The sequence below is a fragment of the Mercenaria mercenaria genome, chromosome 11, assembly GCF_021730395.1.
Source record: "Mercenaria mercenaria strain notata chromosome 11, MADL_Memer_1, whole genome shotgun sequence".
In the NCBI taxonomy this organism is placed as follows: Eukaryota; Metazoa; Mollusca; class Bivalvia; order Venerida; family Veneridae; genus Mercenaria; species Mercenaria mercenaria.
The window spans coordinates 66,064,366-66,091,166 of NC_069371.1; the positions used below are offsets into that span (position 1 = coordinate 66,064,366).

A 26,801-nucleotide genomic window follows, 5' to 3' on the forward strand; every position below is an offset into this window, starting at 1 on the left:
TACCAATAGTTTGATGTTTCTGTAATCAAAATGAATGTTAAAATGGATTATCTGCAAGCGTTTTGGACAGTGGCTATCACTTTGAGATTTGTCTCCACTAGAGTCTGAGGAAATATCATGAGTTGTACAAAATTAATAAAGAAGGGCACGGTTAAAGTTAATTATACTGCATACAAGTCTCTGAATGGTTACAGTATATTGCTTTGAAGACTTTAAATATTCACCATAAGGTGGGTCATGCCTTAATTATTATTTCATTTTTGCATAAAAAAATTCCTTCATGTGCTCTGTGACAACACTGCAGAGAAAAATCTAAAGCCGATATCGCAGATTAGAAAAGTCGGATAAGGAACATAATATTATGTTATATAAAATCATACATGCAAATATATAAACCTTCAAAGAAAGAAACAAAAGTATGGGAACAAAAATGAAAACAAATTGGAACCGCAACAACAAAATCTAGAAAAATCCTCAAGACGATTCGAAACCACAAAACGATTTGCTTATATCATTTGGGATTAGTAATGTTTATTGTTCAGATAAAATAAATGATTGAGTCTATTGATTTAAAGGTAATACATTTATAGGACTTATCCATTTTGTTCGGTAACAACCATTATAAAATTAATGTAATGTAGTTTGATACTATGTATTCGCTGACAATGTGAATGTTGTCGATTTTTCATTTAGGAGTCATTGATACATATGTATACTTTTTTTTGCTGTGTAAATTAATTTCAATTCTCGAAAAAGTAGTATTCTGATATTCGTTTAATATAGTACCTTTCTAATATAATGCATGAATATGTAATGTAAACATCTCGTACGATATACGTTTCTGCCTGTTCTGTAATTTGACGATTGGAATTGAAAATCATATTTACATGTGAACAAAATATCTAAATTTCTCTTATTGCTGATTTTGAAATAAGTTTCATCTTCTTATATTAGACTAATATTTAGAGACCTTAGCCCGCTGTTTATTCGCCAGCTGCTTAAAAGGCAAATTTATAAGATTCAGTCTAAGTTATATTTCACTGGTACTACCAGTAAGTAAGTTCATATTCTAAAAAGTACGTCAGAGAAATTTAGGCAGTTTGGACCAATTAAAACAATTGCAGCATTAGATAATATTTTTTTTTCATTACAGGAAAATTGCCGTTAGGTAACAAAGCGAATAGGTCGATAATCCGATTATGTGTTATTGTCACAAAACTGTTCCAGTTCACGTAATGTTATCGGTGCACTTAAACTGCCTAGCTATAGCTACTGCTGTTATAGCAAAGTGGTAGAGTGTCTGCCTTAGGTGTGAGAGGTCCTGGGTTCGAGTCCCGGTTAGAGCTTAACAATTTGCATTCTGCATTGCTGTTATAGGAATGTTCCAGTTATTCTATATTTTTAGCACTCAGTATGGTGGATCATTATTTAGAAATTCAGATCAAAGTTGAATGTTAAATCAAATGCACCTAAGTAGAAAATATTCGCTATATTATGTCCCTTTGAAGTTTCTGCTCTCCAGTATCATGAAGAGTTACATTTCCTTGATCACAAAATTTTCTTTTACATGAAAATATAAGATGATCATAACTGTACGCTTCTGGTTAAATTATTGTCAATATATCTATTTTTGAGAAATATATGGACATTTGTCTTCATTTCAAAGCTTTTTAACTTCATACCTATGATTTGAAAAACTTAGGTACTATCTCTAATATTCGAGTTCAGATAATGAAAATATAGTACAATTGAAAATATTTAAGATAATTACAAAATTGTCTATAGCACTGACTATCTTAATCCAAATACATAATGTATGGACACTGCAAAACCTTTTACATCATTTTTTCCAGATAATATCAAGATATGATATCAATTCATGGATTATCATAGTATTTTCTACGGAAATAACTTTCTCTTATGCATTGACAAAAAACAAGAGGATAAAGTGCTTTTCCTTTTCAATTTGACAAATACTTTACGTGCACGTGATTAGCAACATGTTCTCTTGGTATACTTAGTTTGGACTAAATCAATATTATGTTCAATTATGTAACTGTATATTTAAGGAAAATGAAAAATGTTTAGTGAAAGTATCGGAAAAGAAGCAGAAAACAGTAAGTTTTTTATCATGCTTTAAATGTATTGAAACGATAAAGAGAAATTTAAAATGAGATAACTCTATGTCATTTTTTTCATGCACATTTACTATATTATAAGTTTTGTAATCAAAGAGAAATTGCCTCCTTAGTTTTAAATGAGTAGTAGAAGATGCTTAAACCTACAGTTCAAACCCTTTATGAGTTACATAGAACAACATACAAGAAAAGATAATTACAATAATGATAATAATTATGATAAAGAGATTGAACTTCTTTTACGAGAATAACACTTTTGGCCATGCCTTGTTGAATATATGGGCCTCTTAATGCAACTTTAAAATTCAGTCCTTTATATGTAACATATTAAGTGAAATGAAAATAACATCACTTTACAAGAGTGGCACATTGTCACGAAATACACCTAAATCAAAAAAAATTAAAGACAGTTTACTTAATGAGCAGAAAAGATGTCAATTTTCTGAACTTCAACTAATTCAAGGGTCATGATTCACGAGTGACAAAGACTATCTGGCTTATTATCGAACTTGGCAATATAATATATCAAAACACATTCCGACTTTTTTCATGATACTCGATAAGAACTGCTTAAAAGATTAAGTGGGTACTGACAATTTTCGCTGCTTCATGTAATTCGAGGGTGATAACTCAACAGCGAGTATGAATATCCCGCTAGTTTTCCTAAGATATTGGCGTTAACATTGTGAACAGATTAAGTAGACATTGCTCGAGTTTGGGAACGGACAATTTCGATTTTCTCAAATTTAAGCAATTCAAGAGTAATAACTCCGATACGACTTGGATGATCGAGGTGATTACCGAACTTGGCCGAGATATTGTGAAGGAAGAAAAATTCTTTTCATATAACTGCAGCATATGCATACTGTTACTGTTTAAACATATTATATACAAACGTTTAAATAACGGTTGCACCAAAACCCTAACTTCTTATGAAGAAATAATAATACGCGACAGTTTTAGATCTTTTCAAAAGGCAGCATGATAGTTATTATGTAAGCATGAAATGAAATAAATTCAATAACATTAATAACGAAATAAAACTAAATAAAAACGTGAGAATTACAAAGCCAAATGCCACATTTTAATAAGATGTAAAGAAAATGTGGAGTTCTGATAAGAAGCACAAGTAACACAATGACAATACCATTAGGTAAAATTTAGTTTCACAATTATATGGAATACATTGTTGGCATTGCAACATTACAATATATTCCATGCTTAATTGTTAAAAATATCTGATTACTTAAACTAATCATTTTCTTTGCATCAACCTAACGTTTTTTTCTATTTGTTTGTTTGTTTGTTTCGAATATCAGTGCAAGCATTTCTTGAAAAATTCTTTTAGAGGCTCCATTATTACTGTCTCTGAGATAATGCGTTACAATTCATGAAAGAAATGAAACCTTTTGCATTTAAATTGGATCATATACAGTTTTATAACATTACAAGAGGAGTAAAATGAACCTGACCAAAATGTACAACTTGTCACTGGCACAATCATACCTTTCAAATCCTGTAAAACAATGCCTTATTCTATAAGAAAGTGTGTTTTTGGTGTGTAACGGACGTAAAATGTCTCCCCGTACATACAATCGGATACATTTCGAGTTTTTCAAATCGTTCTAAAGTTATAATGAACAATCTTTAAAGATCGAAATATACCAGCTCTGATTAGATGTACGGGGAGGCATTTTACGGCTGTTACCAGGCATAAACAATACTGCTGTGATGATAAAATATAAAAAATAAACAGGCCATTCAACTCGAGCATAAGTTAATTGTGAAAGAATATTAAACAAATCAATAAAGAAAAAGGAAAAGAAAACGAACGCTAGCGAGCCAAGTACTTTAAATATACCCTTTCGCTGAAATACAAAATACCTCTACTTGCCAAAAGGAGGTCGATTTGTGTCCACTATTAATCATGACATCAATACATCTAGGAATTGAATAGTGCGGGCGAATCTGAAGAGTCTGACGAAGACACCTCGATTAGGAAGTCCAAAATTCCGAAATATGGTAAGATTATACAATATCTTAAAAGCAGAAACGTCAAAGTAGCCTTCCGATTTGCTCTTCAACCCCTTCAAAAAAGTTATACAAATACTTTAGAAAAAGTAGTTCGAAGTTTGGATAGTATTTTATTAATAATTCACTCATTAAGGGATCTGACTAAGCTCATGGACAGCAGCAATTCAGTCGTTAAAGTACGGCGACAATACTATTTTTAATGCATTATTATCGCACAAGGTTTATGTGATTTAGCTAACCTTTTATATTAATTTCACCGTAGACAATGTATTATGCAATATCCGATTATTGATCGGCTGGCTATTATAAATGGCTATGGGTACTTTTAATTAGATTGGTCTGAATTTGATGACGGATGGATTCCATAATGTCTGCTCAAGTTAGAACGATATGATCAAGTTGATAGTTCGGTATAAATTATCAAAAATTGTGTTAGTAAATATGGTAACTGCATGGATTTTCATCATAACTGCTCGTTGAACATTCATCTCAATATCACGTAATTATGTGAGAGAACACGTTTAGCATCTCTGTGGACTTAGCAAAAGGATCACGACTTTACAGAAGTTACCATTTACTGCACACTAATAGTTACATTCAACAAGCAAATCCCAAACATTTTTAAATTTAGCTTGGTTTTCAAAGTCGTCTTTACACAACAAATTACATTCAATTCAAACTGGCAGGCGGGACTGCGAGTCTCACAAATAATAAAAGAGAAACGCTATTAAATATAAACTATACAGCACATTAGAAATGTAAGAATTAATGCAAAGTTCAAATTTAGTTTACTTTTATAACTTTCCACACTAACATTATTTTTCATGATTTTTCAGCACCTTCAGAAAGTGTAACAGAATTAAAGTTGGACACAAAACAGGTAATTTTTAATACCTCTAGGGCTCGTTTATTAAAATGTTTCTTGGAGCTTTTGCAAAATCAGACAAAAATAAATTGCTGTATAAGTTCGATACCCAATTAGTCTGCTCACTAGCATGTCAATGTATCAAGTCCTCTTTCAGTAACCAATTACAACAACAAAATGTAGTTAGTAGTTGCTCTTGAGACAATCTGTCTATTCTCACCGGGCTTCAACGAGGTCCTGTCATTGGTCTCTATCTCTTTCTAGCCTATATGAATACCTCACTGGCTCCATCAAAATTTTAGGCAGATAACATCACTGTCTTCAAAAAGGGTGGAAATCAGTTTTCTGATATCATGTTCACATAACGAATGAAATGTCACCGGGAGTAAAATAAGTACTCGTGAAATTCATAAGTACTGAACTTACTTTTTTCTTAATTAACCATTGTGATATTGATACCAGTGTCAGCATGATAATATTTCTTACATTTGGAGCTTTAATTTAATGTGTGTTCCAAGAGAAAAAAATGATAGTGTGTTTGATTGTAAAATTTGCAATATTCACTTTGTTACACTAAATTTTAATTTCTTAAATGAAAGTAGACGTCAAATCAAATATAAATGTCTAACTGGTTTGCGCTGGATGTATTTTTATTGTTAGATACCAATAAAGTTTGTACTGACGACCAAAAGTAAAAGCTTTTTTTTCAAACAAACAACGCATGCGTTGGTACACTGCACAATGTTTATTACATGCTTTATAGAAATTATAGTTCATTTCTAGTTTTTCCTTGAACTATCTTATTATGTTATATTGAATACATGATCCTCATCTCAAACTGTTAACGCCTTGTTCAGTTAAAAGAAGGGACCAATCCAACTGTAGTTTTAGAACCTATACTTGTAAACTTTGTTATTGTTTTTTTTTTTTTTTTTTTTTTTCTTATTAAATTTTGACATGTATTAGAAAAAACAAAAAAAACAACAAATAATAGAATATGAAAGGGTTCATAGTACCTGTCATGTAAGTTAAGCTCCACTATCTCTTCAACATATATTTCTTTTTGCTTTTTCTTGAATGGAAAGTCTACACATCAAATTATACCATTCTGTTGGTGGACTGGTTAGTGGTTTTTGTTTTCAACAGCAAAGTTTCTTTCATTTCAGCTATTCAGTTGCTCATAGACAAATGTTAGTAAAATGTTGCTTGAGACATTGTCTTTATAAAAAATGCAAATGAATAAATCTAATATTATTTCGATTATTTCAATGAATGTACAAGGTTTGGGCGACAAAGGTAAAAGGAAAGATGTTATTAATTTGTTAAAAAGTAAAAAGTATGATATATGTATGCTCCAGGATACACATTTCACTCAAGCAGAGGAAAAGTACATAAGATCACAATGGGGATATGAGAGTTATTTTAGCTGTTATAATAGTCAATCTAGAGGTGTGGTTATCTTTGTGAATAACACTTTTGAATTTAAATTACTGGGTATAGAAAAAGATAATGATGGAAATCTGCTGATTTTAAATTGTAAAATCTGTGATAAACAAATAACCCTGATTAATATATATGGTCCAAATCGAGACTGTCCAACATTTTATGAAAGTTTATATGAGAAAATGTCTAAATATGAAGATAATAGTCTCTTCATTCTTTCGGGTGATTTTAACTTGATTTTAAATCCAGATATGAATGCATATAACTATAAAAATCTAAATAACCCCAATGCTCGAAATATAGTTCTTAAAATTATGACAGATTTTAATTTGATTGATTGCTGGAGAGAAAATAATATAGAGAAAAAAGAGTATACATGGTTTAGAAGAAACCCTATAAAAAAGGCAAGATTAGATTTTTTTCTTATATCCGATCGACTGTACACCGAAATTGAGAGGACAAAAATTTTGACAGGTTATCGCATAGATCATTCTTTAATTTATATCTCGTTAGAGTTTGGCAAGTTCCAAAAGGGTGTATCATATTGGAAGTTTAATAATTCATTATTAAAAGACTCTGTGTATGTAAATGAAGTGAAAAAACTGTAAGAGAAATTAAATCTCAATATGCTACAGATATACCAAATAGATATAATAATGAAATAAATGAAGTTCCCCTTCAAGACATTAAGTTTAGTATAAATGACCAATTAGTTTTTGAATGTTTACTTCTTGCTATAAGAGGTAGAACGATTTTGTATTCATCCCACAAAAAGAAGGAAGAATTGGACAAAGAGGACAGATTACTTAAAGAGATTGAATTATTGGAAAAACAGCAAATGATAGATTTTAATAATATTGATATAAAAAAAACAAGAACTTGTCGAATTAAGAAAGAAAAAAATGGCAGGTGTCTTTGTTCGCTCAAAAGCAAAATGGATTCAGGAAGGAGAAAAACCCACTAGTTACTTTTGTAATCTTGAAAATAGAAACTATATCTCTAAATTTATGTGCTCGCTCACTACAGAAGCTGGTAAATGCCTGACTTCTCAACAAGAAATTCTAAATGAAACTAAATTCCATTATGAAAAGTTATATAAAGTAAAAGAAACTGAGGATGTAACATTAAACGACCTTTTCACAAATATAGAAGTACCTAGATTAACCCAAAATGAAAAAGACTCAATTGAAGGGGATATTTCATATACTGAAATGCTAAATAGCCTTAAAAGGATGAAAAATAATACTAGCCCAGGTAATGACGGCTTTACTGTAGAGTTTTTAAAAAAAATTTGGAATGATATTGGAATGTTCCTGGTTAGATCTGTGAATCATGCCTTTTCAACAGGAGAACTCTCAGTGACCCAAAAACAAGGAGTAATAACTTGTATTCCTAAAGGAAATAAAGATAAAACTTTACTGAAAAATTGGAGACCTATATCACTCTTAAATGTTTCTTATAAATTAGCCTCATCCTCAATAGCATTTAGAATAAAAAATACTTTGAATAATATCATAAATGAAGACCAAACTGGATTCATACCAGGAAGACTTATGGCTACATGTACAAATATAAGATTACTATATGATATTTTGCTTCATACTGAAAAATATGATGTTCCGGGATTGTTATTATTGATTGATTTTGCTGCAGCTTTTGATACCGTTTCATGGAAATTTATGTTTGAAGTATTAGAATATTTTAATTTTGGTCCTACAATTAGAAGGTGGATTAAGCTTTTTTACACCAATATTGAATCATGTGTAATTGTTAATGGACATATGTCTGAGTGGTTCTTCTTGCAGAGAGGTTGTCGTCAAGGAGATGCTTTGTCGCCCTATCTTTTCATTCTATGTGCAGAAATTTTAGCTATCCTTATAAGGAATAATCCAAAAATAAAAGGAATAAAAATTAATGGTTCAGAAAATTTAATTTCACAATATGCAGATGATACAAGTCTTACACTTAATGGATCTAAAGAGTCCCTTTTTAATACAATGTTAGTTTTAAAATTCTATGGAAAGATATCAGGCCTTAATATTAATACTGATAAAACAAAAGTCATATGGTTTGGTTCTCGGAGAAACAGTCAACTGGTAATGTGCCCTGAGTTCAATCTCTCTTGGGGAAGTAATGAGTTCACATTATTGGGGGTAAAATGTTCCATAAATCTTAATGAGATAGTTAACTTAAACTATAATGAAAATATTGAAGAAATCAAAACTTTACTGTCAAGCTGGTCAAAAAGAGTTATCTCACCTATGGGTAAACTAGTAGTTATTAAGAGCCTAGCCTTAGCAAAACTTAACCATTTGATATTTATAATTAGGGATTCCAAACCCCTCACAAGAAAAAATTATTCTTTTACAAAATATGTTTTATAAATTTTTATGGAATAATGGCAATGATAAAGTTAAAAGAAACATAATTTCTCAAGAATATAGATTTGGAGGACTCAAAATGATTGACCTGAAAAGTTTCATGCATAGTTTAAAAGCAACATGGCTTAGAAGACTTCTAACAATGAATAATAAATTTAGTAATTTAGTAGAATTTATTTGTCCTGCTTTAAAATATATTTATATAAATGGAACAGATTTTACCAAAAGACTTTTACATCAAGATTTAAACCCTTTTTGGAAAGATGTGATACATAGTTATCACATTCTCTCGTGTAAGGTAATCCCTACCACTGGAAAAGCATACGCCTTAATAAATTTATGGAACAATCCAGATATAAGGGTTGGAGGCTCTAGTGTTTTTTATAAAAGATGGCAGACAGCTGGTGTTATTTTTATAGGTGATCTACTTAATGCACAAGATGAGTTTTACACATATAAAGAATTTTGCAATACTTTTAATGCTAGAACAAACTTTCTTGAGTATAATGGCCTTATAGCATCAATTAGACATTTTTTGGAAAGTAAGGGTGTTCATAATATACGAAAAACTTGCAACCCAGTCATGCCTACCTGTCTGTCAATTATTACAAAAGACAGTAAAGGATGTAAAAATATTTACAAATATTTTAGATCAAAAGAGGAGTTTCCAAAATCACTGCAAAAACGGAAAGATGATTTTTATAACAATATAGGTATTGTGCTTGATGAAATAAAATATGACAGAGTTTTCAGGATTACCAAAGACTCTAAACTTCACTGGCTGCAGTATAGAATTAATCATAGGATATTAGCTACAAACCATCTATTGAAAAAAATGAACATTTATCAGGATGAGACATGTAGCTTCTGTAAAAATGAGCAAGAAACTTTAATTCATCTTTTTTGGAAATGTGATGTAATCAAACAATTCTGGTCACAATTATTGACATATATAAATAGTAGTTGTAATACAAACATAGTAGAATTAAGTGCCTCAGATATATTATTTGGCAGTGATAAATATGACAGAATAATGAATATGCTCCTTCTTTCAGCCAAGCAGTTTTTATACTACAATAGAGTTAAGGGTCAAATACCATTATTAGAAGTGTTCAAAAGACAAATAGTTTTGTTTTACCAGACCGAAAATATACGGCCTCTCAAGTACTTAACTTGACAAAATTCCAAACAGACTGGGAAAAATATAAACATTTAGTAGAATAAACGTACTGTATTATAAGTAAAATTTATCTTACAGCAACTGTTAAACATTGATTTTGTTTAACCTCCAATTATCATGCTGAAGTTAGATTAGGTTGGTCCATCCTTGATTTTTAGAGCAGTTCATGGCAAAATCTACGGACCATCACGATTAAAATGCAATTTTAGCAGCCCGAGGTGCAGATCCTGATCAGGCTGCACTGAGGCGCAGAACGGCCTGGCTCTGCACCGATGGCAATCCTTTATAATTCAGTTTAAAGAAGTTAAGGGTTGATTTGCATTGATAATAAAAGAAAAATGATATATTTGAGCAACTGTTATAGGCAAATAGTTTTGGATTTTTCTCTTGCTGACACTTAGTTGAGTTTTGTGTTTTGTTTTGTCTTTTGTGTGTATAAGTAACCCTCTGGACAGTCCACAGGCAGAGTGTCTTTTCTTGGAAAATCCTCAATATAATACAATATACTATATATATATGTATAAGTATAAACAGGGTTCCGACTTCCACTTTGTCTCTTATTTTTAAACTGTTTCCTAAAATCCTCGAATCTACATGTAATGACTATATAGTTGCTTGGGATACCCACTTTTAAACTTTTTTTCTTTTTTGGAACCCTGTAGACACTGAATAAGGAAGTAAGACAGTTTGGTTCACACTTAGGCCTTTTTGTACTTTTTTCTTTCTTTTTTCTTGGCAGAGGCCCTTTTTTCCTTTTTTTTCTCTGTTTGGGACCTCTTGTTCTCTAATGGGAGGCTTATAGACTAAGAGAAATAATAAGACTGGCTTAAAATTACATATTGACATACATTTTGGTCTGTTTTATGAAAGATAAATAAGCTGCTTGGTAATACCTCTCTCTCTCTATTAAAAAATCCCCTGTTTCTAGGATTGAAAATTTTTAGAACTATTTTGTAAGATTAATCCTTTTGAACAAGGCATTAAATATATTGATTAACCTATGTGAACTAGGTATTGTAGTTAAACTGATTTATAAAACATTGTGAACTAGGTATTGAATAGTTTGATAACATTGTTACTACACTAAGTATATACTATGCTCTGAAATTTGTTTTAACTTATATCTATGTTTATATTATGTCTGTAAGATGTGATGCGGGATGGGTCCCCGACCCCATCACATCATGGACGGGGATAATAAATGGGCCCCTTGTGGGCTGAAATTAAAAAAAAAAATAAACCCTGAAAGTGTGTAAATAAATCATCAAGTGTTAAAGAAAAAAAAAAAAAATGTTTATTACATTCTCGTAAGAAGTATTCAGGTATTTTGGACATGAATGATACCTAACGACAATCTTCTGGAAATTTTGTCAAATTCTGACACAAATATATAGCTACAAGTTGGACACTCCGGTAGTGTACTTATTAGAGTGTCAGTGTATCCTGTCATTTCTCAGGAACCAATTCCATCAAATTGTAGCACGAGACAATAAAGTCCTGTCACCAGTTTCTTTCTCTTTTAGCCTACAGTCCCTGGCTCGCAGATTTTTCAAAGTCCGCGCTTCCCCGCGATTGGACCCTAGCGCGGACATTTCCCTGAGCCGCGGGGATACGCGTTTTTTCATGCATCTCCGCAATACATTTAGCAGCGTCCGCCGCGACCAAATGCAATAAAATCGATTGCGGTGTCCCGCGATGATGGTCGCGGCGCATCGCGATGAAGTGCCGGTGGTTCGCGGTGAATTGCGATGATTCGCCGCGATTTACAGGTAAATGCAGTGGCTTGTTGTTATGTATACAATTAATTTAAAATTTCAACACTATGATGGGATAAGAAATGGAGAAATTAAACAATGTTTTATATTTTTGAATCAATTATTTCTTTTTACTTTTCTATTTCAGGTGTTATTTCCAATAACTCATATAATTTAATAAATGCAAGGATTATATTTTTAAAATATCAGGGTTATGAAATTTAATGTCATTATGACTTTGAACTTGTATAATACATGTATATATACATGTACTTCTGTATAATTTGTTAATTGATTTAGACAAGATGAAAATAAATAATATTTTGCATTTTGCAAGCATTTATATCTTCTAACTATTCTATTTCAAGTATAATTTCCATTAAATTCTATAATTTCATAAATGCACAAAAGACTGTCATTGCTTTTAAAATTCCGGCGTTATGTAATTTCATTGGACTCGTATATTATAATTAGCTAATTCATTTTAACCAGATGATTTTGGTTTTGAATAATATTGCAACAATATTTAATAACACACTATTTATGTTGAAGTAATTGAATATGTTGATGGCTGAGTTGCGAATACATCACACATCCAAAATTCGATTTCATTCATCAACGTATTGTGGTCGATAATTGCCCCAAGTGCAATCATGATGATGCCCATTTGTTTTAATTCCGAGATATGAATTTAATTATAGTTGATTACTTATTTGAGTGTTAATCTAAATTTTCCACTGATCAGTTCGTTAACCAATAAAAATGTTACTAATCAAGCATTAAGTACATGTACATGTGAAAATTAAAGACTTGAAAACAGTCATTGTTCATCATAGTTGTGATATTGTGTTTAACTTAAAAGTTATAGAATTACACTGGAATTAAAAAGTAACCTATAATGACTCTTCGTTAACGGACGAATCAAATTCGCATTTTCTTGTAAAATACTTGTGTGACGACAAGAAACAGATCAGGAATTAAAGGACTTATTAGAACTAACGATGAGGTAATTAAAGATTTCACTTCGTTATCTTATATCTTATTATTTTCCAGGAGTTTTGCATAATATGAGCCGCGTCTTGAGAAAACCAACAAAGTAGCTTTGCGACCTGCATGGATCCTGACCAGCCTGCGCATCCGCGCGGTCTGATCAGGATCTGTGTTGTTCGCTAACTGTTTCTCTTACTGCAGTACTGCAGTAGGTTATGAAATCGAACAGCTTGGATCCTGTCTAGACTACGTGGTCACAAAGCCACTGTGTTGATTTTCTCATGGCGCGGCTCAATTATATAGTGATTTTTTTTTATTTTCAGATATTATCAGATTACGAGTTTAAAAATCATATATTTACAGCTTTCTGTATTATTTTAGTGATCAAGTCTGCTACATGTAAATAAGGCGTTGAAGGTGTTACATAGTGAAATTAATAATATCGAAAATGGATATATAAAATATCTACATTTAAAACGGAATTGATTTTCACCTGATAATGTTCATGAAACTTTTGCAATAAAAATGATTGATTTAATAAAAACTAGAAATATATATCATGATAACAGATAAATATTCTATGGATGCAAAATAAATATCATAAAAATATTTTTAAGTTAGTGCTTTAAACTCCAACAGAAATACATATGTTTTCATTATATAAACTAATTTTTACACATTTATAACAACAATGTATTTACGTCCACAGGTTTATTTTCAGATTACACGCCATGTCTATATATGTCATATCGATAAATATGTTACTCCATGTACTTTACTATTCGCTTTACTGTATGTTTTTAAATTGACGGCATTTTGTTATTGTTAAAGATTTTTTAATTCTGTTTTTTGCCTTTCCTAGCTGAAAATCCAAATTTAATATCCGCATTGATTTCAATTTATTTACTTTTTAGACATATTAGCTATTTACGACCGCGCTGTATGAAATTTTACCGGTAATTTTACTGAAAATAGGCCGTTTTTAAGTAATTTTGTTTAGTTTAATGTTTATATCTTAATGAAAATGCTCTGACAATCTAGCTGTATCTATCTTTTATCGATGTGGAAAGTTGGAAGCAAATATATTGGATAAAAAAAGATCTACATGCATTTCCTGAGTACGGGACACCTCAATTTCGCGGTATAATTCTTTCCCTGCTTACTCGTTGCCTGCTTTCGGTTGCATGTCGTCGTCTGCTTGTTTACTGTACTTCCTCACTTCTGGATCTTCCTATGTGATTCCTACTGGATTTCTTAAAGTTATTTGAGCCGTGCCATGAGAAAACCAACATAGTGGGTTTGCGACCAGCATCCGCGCAGTCTGGTCAGGATCCATGCTGTTCGCTTTTAAAGCCTATTGTCATTGTAGAAACTGTAACGGAACAGGATGAATCCTGACCAGACTGCGTGGATGCGCAGGCTGGTCTGGATCCATGCTGGTCGCAAACCCACTATGTTAGTTTTCTCATGGCACGGCTCATTTCTTATTAAAGTTTTATTACCTTTGTTTCTTTTCTATGTAAAACATGTAAAAATTGTGTAAATTTGGTTTGAACTGTTAAAACTAGCTAAAATTGGATAAAATAAGAATCGGCCTTTGCCGAAAACGAAAACACAAAGACTCTTGATTCTGATTTTTATTGTGCCTAAAGATTTAATGAAATTCTATTATAAAATTATATTTAAAACTAATTTGGTAAAACCAGGTGACCATCCTTGCCGAAATGTAAAGTGGTTTACTTAGAAAGTACTTAAACATCAATTTCTTTATATATTTTATATAATATTCTATAACAAAAAGGGCTGATATAATTAATGTATGTTCATAATACATATCACATTGTGCATCTGTTTCTTTACAAAAAATAGAAAAGTGTCAAGTGTCAAGTACGTGTATCATACAGTATTTGACTATGCTTAAAATATTGATGACAATAAACAGTATGAAAAGTGACACTTCTAGCAAGTGTTAAACGGGTCATTTTTTGTTTCTCCAACCTCAGTACTCAACAATGACATGAGAAAGTTTATGCTATATATTGCTTATATTTTTGTTTTATTTTGCGAATGAATATAAACATTTATCCTCTACAGGAAATCATTAAATTTCAAATTAAAACTAGAAAATTGCAACGCAAAGCCCTACGTGTAAATTTTTAAATTTATCCAAAAGGTAAGATAGGAATAAATTTTAATTTGTTAAATACTATAGATATTTATTAAACTAATGGAATGATTACATATTAACATTAATTTTATTTATTTGTTCTTAAACCCTATTATTTGTCCATTTTAACAGAAAAAACTAATGCAATTATACATGTAACAACAGTAGAGTTTATATGTATTTAACCTACAAAATTTACCTGGATTTCGCGGTGATTGCCGGTGGTTCACCGCGATCCATCGCAATTCACCGCGACCCGCTGAGATTATTCCTCGTGACTCGCCGCGGGCATTTAATGATACTTCTATTGCGGTGTATTATATAATCACCGCGATTTTTCGCTCTTGTCAACAGCCGTTCAATGTGAAAAAACCATCGCAATTTTTCACTCAAGGCAAATATTTGTGCCGGTGGTAACGCGGAAAAGCAAAATCCGCGAGCCAGGGACTGTATATGAATGATCTCTCCGGATCCATCATAAATGAGGCCAAGCTATATGCAGGTGACACCACTGTCTGTTCGATAGTTTGATACTCCTTTGACTTACACACCATACAAGATTATCCTTTTTAGCCTGAGCAATGCTCAGGTGAGTTTTTGTGATCGCTCGATGTCCGGCGTCCGTCTGTCGTCTGTCTGTCGTCTGTCAACATTTAGTTTGTGTATGCAATAGAGGTTGTATTTTTCAACTGATCTTTATGAAATTTGGTCAAAATGATAACCTTGATGACATGTAGGTCGAGTTGGAAAATGGATTATCTAGGGTCAAAAACTAGGTCACTAGGTCAAATCAAAGAAAAACCTTGTGTATGCGATAGAGGCTGGGTTTTAGAGTTAGTCTTTATGAATGTTGGTCGGAATGATTATCTTGATACAATCTATGCCGAGTTTGAAAATGGGTCATCGTGGGTCAAAAACTAGGTCACTAGGTCAAATCAAAGAAAGACCTTGTGTATGTGATAGAGGGTGTATTTTTCAATTAATCTTCATGAATTTTAATCAGAATGAATGCCTTGATAAAGTTTAGGTCAAGTTCGAATATTGGTCATCTGGGGTTAAAAAGTAGGTCACTAGGTCAAATCAAAGGAAAACCTTGTGTATGCGATAGAGACTGTATTTTTCAGTTGATCTTCATGAAATTAAGTCAGAATGATAATCTTGATGAAATCTAGGTCGAGTTTGAAAATGGGTTATCTGAAGGTAAAAAGTAGGTTACTAGGTCAAATCAAAGAAAAACCTTGTGTATGCGATAGAGGCTGTATTTTTCAATTGAACATCATGAAATTAAGTCAGAATTACTACCTTGATAAAGTCTAGATAGAATTGGAATATCGGTCATTTAGGGTCAAAAAGTAGGTCACTAGGTTAATTCAAAGAAAAACCTTGTGCATGTGATAGAGGCTGCACTTTATACTGGAGTTTCATAAAATTTGGTCAGATTGGTTGCCTGGATGAAATCTAGGTCAAGTTTGAATATGGGTAGTCTTGAATGAAAAACTAGGTCACTAGGTCAAATCAAAGAAAAACCTTGTGTATGCGATAGAGGTTGTATTTTTCAATTGATCTTCATGAAATTTGGTAAGAATGATAGCCTTGGTCAAGTTCGCATATGGGTCATCTGGGGTCAAAAACTAGGTCACTAGGTCAAATCAAAGAAAACACTTGTTTATACTCAAGATTTCTGCTCCAATTTTAATAATAATTGGTCAGAATATTTATTTCCATGAAAGCACTAGGTCAAACATGTTTACACTGTTATGGTGTGTTTCTCAGGTGAGCGGCCTATGGCCATCTTGGCCCTCTTGTTTCCTTTTACCCTTAGGAAATAATTCGTGAAATGAGTTTTTGTGTATTTTTAAAGATTATCCCAAACAGAACTAAATCAATTCATAAGGAATCAATGTGCTTATACTAAGACCAATTATCCATACATTTAGGAATTACATCATGCAGGCGAATCTGAAGAAGAAGATGACTCGATTAGGAAGTCCAAAATACCGAAATATGGTAAGATTATGCATAATATGTAGACGTGATTTGCTAATCAACCCTTTAAGGACAATTAAACAAACGAATTTGAAACAGTAGTTGAAGTTAAGATACTATTTTTCAATCATTTAGTCATTTAAGGATCTGACTAAGCTTATGGTCAGCATCAATTCAGTCGCTAAAATACCACGCTAATAAACATTTCCTCTATCTTAGTATTAGTTAGACATATAGGAGGTTCTTTCTTAAAATAGTGTAACTTCCATCTTACCGTTCAAGTAAGTCATGTTTGTGACAACGCATATATTGTAAAATTTACTAGAATGCAGACTGGTGTCAAATAACTGACTTGATCGATTTGCTGACCATTGCTTTACTATAATATCTGAACAAGTTGTCTCATTTAACCAACCTCTAGTACACTACAATATCTAAAGGAATTTACTTTGAACACTAGAATTCCCCTTAATACTCTTTCCAAAATTCTATGATTCAGTAAAATCAGACACAAAAGCCTTTAATCACGATACTGTCTAAGAAATCCAATAGTTTCGCCCGCTTATGTAATCGCACAATTTTCTATTGATGTAGCAAACTTTTTATTAATTCCACCGTAGACACTATATTATGCATTGTCCGACTGTTGATCGGCTTGCTACCTTAAATGGCTCTAGGTTTTGTCAAAGGACCTATACAGGCAACATTTTGATAATTTTCGCAGAAGAGACTTGCTAAATAATTACATTATCAGGAAATTAAACTTACCAGAAGGTATTTTAGCATTTGACTGACTTTTTTGCTATCCAGTCATTCCGTAAGGAATTAGAAATAGATGGCATATCTCATGGTTAGCATGAATTCAGTTTTACATCCTGATGTCAAACAACTGCTGATAGGACTGACTTTAAAATCAAGTAAACCAGGTGTAATATAAACTCAGTCGAACTGCAATTTTCTATTGATTTATATTTCATTGATCGCCTAAAAGGATCACAAAGACATTTAAAATTTCGTATTAAACCAAAGCGAAAATGCTCTTATGAATACATATAACCTCACAATACACGCACGTACCAAGTGTTTTTCAAAAAACTTGGATATTAACATTTTTTGTTGCCAGATAAAGACGAATATGAAAGCAGGGCAGTCCAAGTGGGCTTAAGACATTTCTGTGCGATTCCTATAAGAGTTAAGTGAGGGATAAACTTATCTTTTCACACTGTTCTATATTCAGTGAACTTAAATATTAAGCGTTGTTGAAAACGTTTGTGCTGTATAAAGAATTACGTTATATGTAACTTGCTGATAAGCAAAATAGTGCTATAATTGTATATCATTAGTTTTTGATCGATAAATATGCACAAGTTCTATTCGGAAATATTGCACGGAGTGACTTTAAAGAACGAGTGCATATTTCTTTATGCAACACTATTTTTTATAACTTACGTTATCTGCACGTATTAATAGTATATGATTATTATGAATTTGTTTCTAAGTTTTAATTAAACTTGACAGTACTTGTGAATTAACAAAATAACGCAACGACACACGTTAAAATGACGTCACGGCCCCGATATAAAATCCAGGCTTCAATATGGAAATACATTGACGTTTCTAGTTCCACTGTAACTTAACGGAGTGTAAAAACGAGTATATAATCATAATTGTTAACAGGAATTAAGGATTCAAAATACAAATATATTCCATAATAAGAGCCAGAATTGTTATCTGCATAAATATAAGAAATAATAGTTACAATAAATAATTATATAAAATCTGTCAAATAAGTACTTAATTATGAGGTTAGTTATATTTAAACCTGGCCAGGGGGTCGAACATGATTTTTTACGTTTAAATTTTAAGCGAGAGCATAAGGTTAGTTAAGACAAAATGGTGGATATAGGCAAAAGCGAAAGTAGGTTAGCACACATTTTACCTATTTCGTCTCAAGTTTGCTAATTTAAAGAACAAAGTCGTCAGTACATCGTGTGACGACTACATTGGACAATATGTTACAAGTTATAACAGCGCGCGATGAAGCGTGTTAAAAAGTTATTGAATACATAAGTTGATGTGTTTGTAAACACGCCATCTGAAATCATGAAATGTTACGATTAAGGTAGAACGCGAAAGTTTGCGAACTTTCGAATAGCGTCTTAAAATTTGGCGTGTGTAAAGTTGACCTTATTTCAAACAAGATGCAGTTTATTTTATACTACATGTACTAATAGAGCCAACCAGTTTTTGTACACGAGACGTCAAAGTTGAACACCAAAGTCCTTCATGGTGATATAAAAATCACTGTTTTACACCGACAAATATTTGAAAAATGGAAAGTAAATAGCCGTTTTCGAATAAAAATTGACGTTCAGTTTCGCAGCATTTTTCGGCTTTAAATCAGCTTATTAAAAAATCCTTGAATTCATTTTTTTTTTTTTTTTTTCAATAAACGGTGTTTAAAATCTACACCCACTCCAAAAGACAAATAAAATTAGGGGTCACCGATTTAGATTTTTCGGTACATGTGATCTTATTTCTCCCATCCCCATGCGTAAATTTTGTACTGTAATTCGACGTCTGCAGATACTTTCTAGACATTATAATTCGGCCATTGTGTTTAGCTTAACATCTGCACCATTTAGTGTTTTACTGGTCCTCAAAGACCTTTATACAAAACAAGAACAAACACTTTGATCCATGGCAAGACGTTTATATATAAAACAATGATGAAAGGCATATTAATTAAAGTAAGTAAATTCTTATTCTAACACGACCAGCAAATAATCTACATACATGTAGAGCAAAACCTATCTTGGGTTATTCTGCAACATACCACTCGCGTGCAACGACGTCATCCCATCCAGGTGCGTAGTACGGTCGTAAAAAGTAGTTACCACTTTTTTTCTAATATTTTTGATACTAGTATGCCGTGTTAGAATCGAAATAATAAGTTCCCGAGAGTGATTTATTGTAGAATAACCAGAGTTTTTCGTTCTTAAGCAAAACAATATATCACTGAAGCCTACGGCCTTCGTAGTATATTCTTACGCATAAGAACGAAAACCTCTGGTTATTCTACGATAAACCACGTCTGGGAACTTATTATTTCTTAAGTACATTTCAATATGATATATAACGTGCCACTGGCGCAAAATCCGAAGCGTTTGGTATCTTCAAATGCGTCAAGTGGACAAAAGATTACATAATTAAGGTGGAATGCGCCTAAATTCAGACGTTATTGGGTTCCGTTTCGACATTTGGTTTAATATAAAATCTAGCATATTCCTCATATAATGCGTATTTAACATTTTTGATTTTTTCTGTAACTTTTTTCTCCGCAAATCTTAGACGTCCATTTTTGATGAACCGTGATTTCACGTCCGTCGGACTGTTTTCGTAAACCATTCTGTTCAGTCAACAAGTATCTGCATTTGAAATGGTATATAATTTGTGGTGGTCATTTAACCTTAGAGTATTTACGTTAAAGTTACGTCAGAGCAACAAGTATAACGTTAAGTTTTGAATATAACAATGCTTTAATCTTGTCTAAAATATATTTTGACTAAAAACTAATATGATGATGAAAACTTTATTTTAGGGCAAAAGTATTTTTGCCTGTATATCTTCTTTTTTAAGATCAACTCTACTTATTCATTTTTCTTAGTATATTTAGATCAAAATAGCATTTAGATTAAAACTCTGTTACCGTGAGCGAAGTTATCACGCTGAATTACATTACTCTACCCTTACCCCAGATAAAAAATACGTAATTTAACGGGTTCTCGTATGTCTTGTGATCAATTTTTAACCTATTTCGAAAGAAGTTAATCAAAAGAGTCCTTTGCAAGAATTTCTTGAATTATCTCTTAAGTTCATAATTATACATGATTGATGCACATGACATTGTAAACATTTACAAAATTATAAGAAAACGCCAGAATATAACGAAAATCCTTTATTTGAATTATCTCAACCATTTTTATAGTAACAAGTACCTGTATAGAATTACTTTACATGCCTCTGTTTCCGTCACGTATTATCTATGCGTAAAAAATGGTTACATAAAAAACTTGTAATACAATGTATATGCTATAAATATTTATCAGCTAATATATGTGTCTTCTTAAGGAAGCGGTGTCAAAAAATAACACTCAGTCTGGTGTATACAGAACCTAGTTAACCTCGGCACAGTGCGAAAAAGTCAGTAAAGCGTTTGTAAAAATGAGAAATATTCATTTTAGCATTACATATAACTTGGAAAAATTTACGTTTTGGAAATATTTCGACTGTTTGGAGAGTAGTTAGACACCCCGATTCCAAATGAAGTGCAGCCACGGGGAAACAGGATATAATTGTTGTACGGAGGCTGTTGCTCTGAAAAGTTTAATTTATTTAACAACGCTAGACAGAAATACACCATCCTTTACAAAGAGGTTTTAGCTCTCCAGGGATGTGTTTGAAGAAAGGTTATCCTTGTATTCATAGACACATAATAGAAACATATTCCATATATAATATTTTTCCAAACCTTACTCCCCTATCAAACATAACAAATACGAGTAAATATTCTGCTAAAAATGTTAAATATTCCATAAAATAAAAAAAAGAAAATTGTTTCTTTTAAGTTTAACACTGTTTTCTGTTACGATAGGCGGTTAACCTAACCAATATTCCTCAACAAGTAACTTCCAACTTCACCACATAAAATCGGAGTGGAGGACGAATGATTTCGGACAGAAACCTTCTACCATATCAAATTTTCATTATTGTCATATGTTGCTAGGCTGGAGAAGTAAGAAATGAAATAGTAAAAATGTATGACCTTGGGATGTGCGTGAGTGCGTGCGTGTGTGCTTATGGAGGATTAGGGATAATATCAAGAAAAACAAGAAACAATCAAGCTTTACTCTCGTGGAGAGCAAACTAAAAAATATATGAAACTGTTGTATAATACTGATCTATAATATTTTACAATAATGATGCTTTAACTTTTTGTTTCAAATGTAAATCTCCGAATTATCTACACAACTGTATAACCCGCCCGCTTAGCTCAGTAGGTAGAACGTCGGTCTACGGATCGCGGGGTCGTGAGTTCGATCCTCGGGCTAGGCGTATGTTCTCCGTGACTATTTGATAAACGACATTGTGTCTGAAATCTTTAGTCCTCCACCTCTGATTCATGTGGGGAAGTTGGCAGTTACTTGCGGAGAACAGGTCTGTACTGGTACAGAATCCAGGAACACTGGTTAGGTTAACTGCCCGCCGTTACATGACTGGAATACTGTTGAAAAAGGCGTTAAACCCAAAACAAACAAACACAATTGTATACGTATAAATTCTTCATTTTAGCAGTGTATTATAACGGCAAACTTGTTAACTGGTACTTTGAATAAGAAAAAGATGAAAAATGATCATTATTAAATAGAAAATATATTTAAAGCGATTTTCAAAATGGCCGAATTATGATGTCTCGAAAGTATCTGCAGACGTCGAATTATGGTACAAAATTTACGCATGCCATGGGGGAAATAAAATCACATGTACCGAAAAAACTAAGTCGGTGTTTGTCATTTGGACTCGGTATACATTTTAAACACCGTTTATTGAAAAGAAAATCAACAATTTAATTCATGGAATTTTTAATATGCTGATTTAAAGCCGGAAAATGCTGCGAAACTGAACGTCAACTTTTAGTCAAAGACCGTGATTCTCTTTCTATTTTTCAAATATTTGTCGGTGTAAAACAATGATTTTTATATCATCATAAAGGAAAAAAATCTCGTCGAATAGTGTATGATTTAAGAGAATGTTTTGGTTGGTGCCGTTGCAGTTCGCGTAACAGTTGCCAAGGATACGCGGCGACGTCATTTTCAAAAACGGGCTTTGGTGGTCAACACCGACGTCTCGTGTTCAAAAATTGGTTGGCTCTATTGATTTAAAATAAACTGCACATTTTTTTTTTAAATATGGTCAACTTTACACATGCCAAATTTCAAGACGGTACTCGAAAGTTCGCGAAGTGTCGCGTTCTACCTTAAGTAACATATAGGGATTATAATTTATTGAGGAAGTGTAGCAAATAAGCTATATGCCAAAATGAATTACAAAGAAGTGACACTCACTTATTGATTATATACAGAAAACGCATTCACAAAGTGTAAGTACGTTTACTGGTAAAGTGTGAATCAGCTATAGGAATAACAAGCAAAAATTTACATTTCGATACACATCTGGTAATATCGTTTACCATTTCAAATGCTGATGCAGAATTTATAAATAAAAAAATATATATACATATATATATATATAATCCCGTATTTTTCAAGAAAAAGCTTAGTATAATATTATTTTTGATAAAAAGGACATTGTGCATAGTGTCTGAACTCACACGTCCTCCACCTCTGATCCATGCGGAGATATTAAATGAGAATGGAAGTAGAGAATCTAGGAACACATAAATAATTTCTGGTTGATAACATAAGAACGCGTGAGGATACGATCATGGCAGTTGTTAGGTAAGTTGATTCTTCATGATGTTGAAGGCAGTAGGTTTAAGATCAAGGTCACAGTGACCGACCCTGGACAGTAAAACAGTTTCCGGACCATAACTAGTAAAATATCGCAAAATGCTCAGTTTTATTTTCCCAAATTTAGATAACGTTTGTCAAACTTTTTATAAACCTATAGTGTTTTGTGATATACACCTGTAAAGATTACACGCCCGAAACGGTAGCCATTCATTCTAGGACAATAGATTGAAGCAATAACAAAAGCAATCAAACACAATCGGTGTGAATAACTTGACAGCAGACGAAAATCTCGTGAGATAATGAAAACGGGTCATTATATACTCAAACGCAAAAGGATTCTGCATGTTGTCAGAAAAAGATTATTTTGTTGAAAAGTGTGTCATGTTTGGTACCAAAATTGAGTGCATTTTATTGCCAATTTCATGTGTTTCGATTAATCTCAACATCTTGACATTTATGGGGATTCTCGGCTATTCAAAACCAACAGGGGTCAAAAACGGAAGTTGTGAGTCTCTTTCCTGTCAGATCATAAAAAAGCTGCCTGTTCCTCAAACATTATTTTGTTGAAATATCGTGTGTGACCACCTCTACCACTTATTCAAGCTTTGATATGTCAACGTTTAGGCTTAGACCTTACGTAACAGTAGAATGACGTCACGGGGAATTTTATTCCATTCTTGAGTAGCAGTTGTCACCCGAGATCTGCTGGATCTATGGCGTACATCAATTCGACCAGTTTGCTGAAATTGCTGGTGCAAAATATATAACATTACTTCGGCGCCCAAACGTTCTGCTGACGTAAATAGCATTTTCTCCTCGTTAAAGCATTGTTTATGCTTCAATTAGCTGAGTTTCACTAAGTCGTGGCATTTTATTACATCACAGTTTTGAAATCTAATGTGTTCTTCTTTTCACCAAAGGTATAAGAAAACTGACAAAAGTTGTTTTTGTAGACATGTACACTTCCTATGGGCAGCACGTGCAAATCGTGCAAAAGTCCACTATCGCTAATTAGCTTGAAAGTTTTTATCGTAAAATTGAAGAAAGATCAATAGTACTTGCTTCGAGCAAAGTATTTTGCAAATTGAAAAAGATACCTCTTTTAGAACTTAGAATATTCAAATTTAAAAAGTGCACACTTTCTTTTGCGTTTGAGTATATTAAGCGAAATATTAAAGTTTATTTCCGTGTCAAAAAATCTGCTGGTAGTTTCAATGTCCAGAATTCATGTCTGTGTGACAGCCTCGACCCACAAAATAAGTAGAAATAAAAACCAACAGAATTAACCCGCTATACAGTAATGTTAAAATAACATAATTAAAAATAATACTCACCTTGTATCTTGTTTTAGAACTGATGTCAGCCATTTTGTCTTGTCTTAACAAACCTTTTGCTTTCGCTTATAATTTCAATTTTCCCAAACACGTTCGAGCATATTCAAATTCATTCAAAGGTATATTGATGAATACGTAGTAGGATACACGTATGTCACTCGAGCCGTGTCCTGACTTTATACCTACCATCATGAAACTGCCTATAAATAAATTTTTAAATATATGTAGGAAAGTTGAAAAGCTTTTGCCAAAAATAAAGTCTAGAGTGATCCTGCAATTCATGGTTTTATGATATGTTTGAGATATATGTTTTTATTATAATTAAGTAATGTTGTAAACAGATCACGTAAACAGATCACGTTATTTCATTGTGAATAATGTAAGCAGCCATTATAACGCCTATTTTTATTAAAAATAACAGACAGAATGCATGCGATTGTTGCAGACATAAGTAATAAAAGAATAAAACCATTACCAAGTCGAACTACTATTGAGAAGATGTGGTCAATAAAGGGGGAATCAGAGCAAAGTTTTCATTACTATTGCCACGATATTTGTACGTTCATCAAGAACAAATCTGATAGTATCCTGAATGTCTGGCCGGCATATGCCACAGATGAAGCAAACGGAATGTGCTTTATAGTTCAAACTCAAGAAAAACTACCAGAACTTAGCGATGTCGATTACCCTGTGTATGTCAGGCCTATGAGTCAGTATAGCAACGAGAACAAAATAGCAATGCAAAGGAAAGAAGCTAGAGACAATATGCTGGAGTTCAAGGATGTAAAGCACATACAAGAAGTAATAGATAGGCATACATCTGAATTGTTTAGATGCCACTCTCAACTCTCAGTAATCTCTGGCAGTGGATTTCGTTCCAAAGGCTACGATGAACATGACAACAGCAACCACCAAATCATACCTGGAAACACTGTTGTAATGTACGTGAAAATAAAGGGTAAAGTGCCACTGCTTGAGAAATTGCTTCCAACAGAATTAGATGGAATACCTGTTGATGTAAGAGAAGGGGGATTTGAGAGTGCTAGTTTAAACGCGACCGATTGCCTTCCAAATTTACGCATGGGATGCCAGATTGCTTCCGCTGTTGGTGCAGGAACCCTTGGCGGTTTTATACATCATCCAATGTACGGTCTGTGTGGGACTACATGTGCACACGTTGTACTCTCCGATGCTGAATTAAAAAGCTCAGTCACGAAAAATTACGGAAAAAGAACATGGGAAGAAGATGAAAAGATCATTCGTCAACCAGCAAATCGCGGTAGAAAAGTTGGCAGAGTGACAGAGACCTTCTTCAAAGCTTGCGAGGAGGGCAGTTGCGGGATCGATCTGGCTGTTTTTCAAATTGAAGAGAGACCTCCAAACTCTGGAAAATTTCCTACAGTCAAGGGCGTTGAAATAGGTAAAATCAATTTTTATTTTTATATTTCTGAACAGCGTATATGTCTGTTCATTTACTAATCTGGTTTTGTTCTTAGTTACATTTAGAATGGAGCGCTAGATTTTTCATTTTGTGACCCTTGTCAAAACACACAAATGTTAATGTATGTCGGTGGTATACAGCGCTTTATGGGACTATTCTTTCTACCGTTATATTTCAAATCCCTTAAAGATTTTATTCACATTCTTTTATACTCAACAGTAACGCAAATAGTGTTTTTTTTTTAATAAAAATTCAAAATTTAGTTTCCAGTCTAACAACACATTCAGGGATTAATCTATCCCTAGTAATATATTTGTTTTCGTATATTTTTCACATACTTTTTATTAATTGTTTCAGGTTTTATTCAAAATGGTTGATACATATTTTGTAATTTACACAACTATTTTTAATGACATAAATTTTAAAAAGATGCACACTTTGTATAAGTTCGGTTGAAGAAAGAAAAACTATTGTTATTGACTGGAAATTTCTTCTGCATAAGTACTGTTGTGATCAATGAAAATAAAATCTAGTAATCTTAGCATGTTTAATCGA

General features: G+C 32.6%; 1 protein-coding gene across 3 annotated transcripts in view; it reads left to right on the forward strand.

Moving 5' to 3' along the window:
- Positions 1 to 26,801, forward strand: part of LOC123532767 (uncharacterized) — a 61,615-nt gene that overhangs the window by 29,098 nt on the left and 5,716 nt on the right. For 2 of the 3 annotated variants that reach the window (XM_053517612.1, XM_053517611.1), the window contains 4 exons: positions 4,085 to 4,160; positions 5,009 to 5,052; positions 16,890 to 16,959; positions 25,227 to 26,225. In XM_053517612.1, the coding sequence (XP_053373587.1) occupies positions 4,085 to 4,160; positions 5,009 to 5,052; positions 16,890 to 16,959; positions 25,227 to 26,225 (1,189 nt within the window). The remainder of the gene's footprint in view (positions 1 to 4,084; positions 4,161 to 5,008; positions 5,053 to 16,889; positions 16,960 to 25,226; positions 26,226 to 26,801) is intronic. The other variant, XM_053517614.1, reaches the window with a different exon arrangement.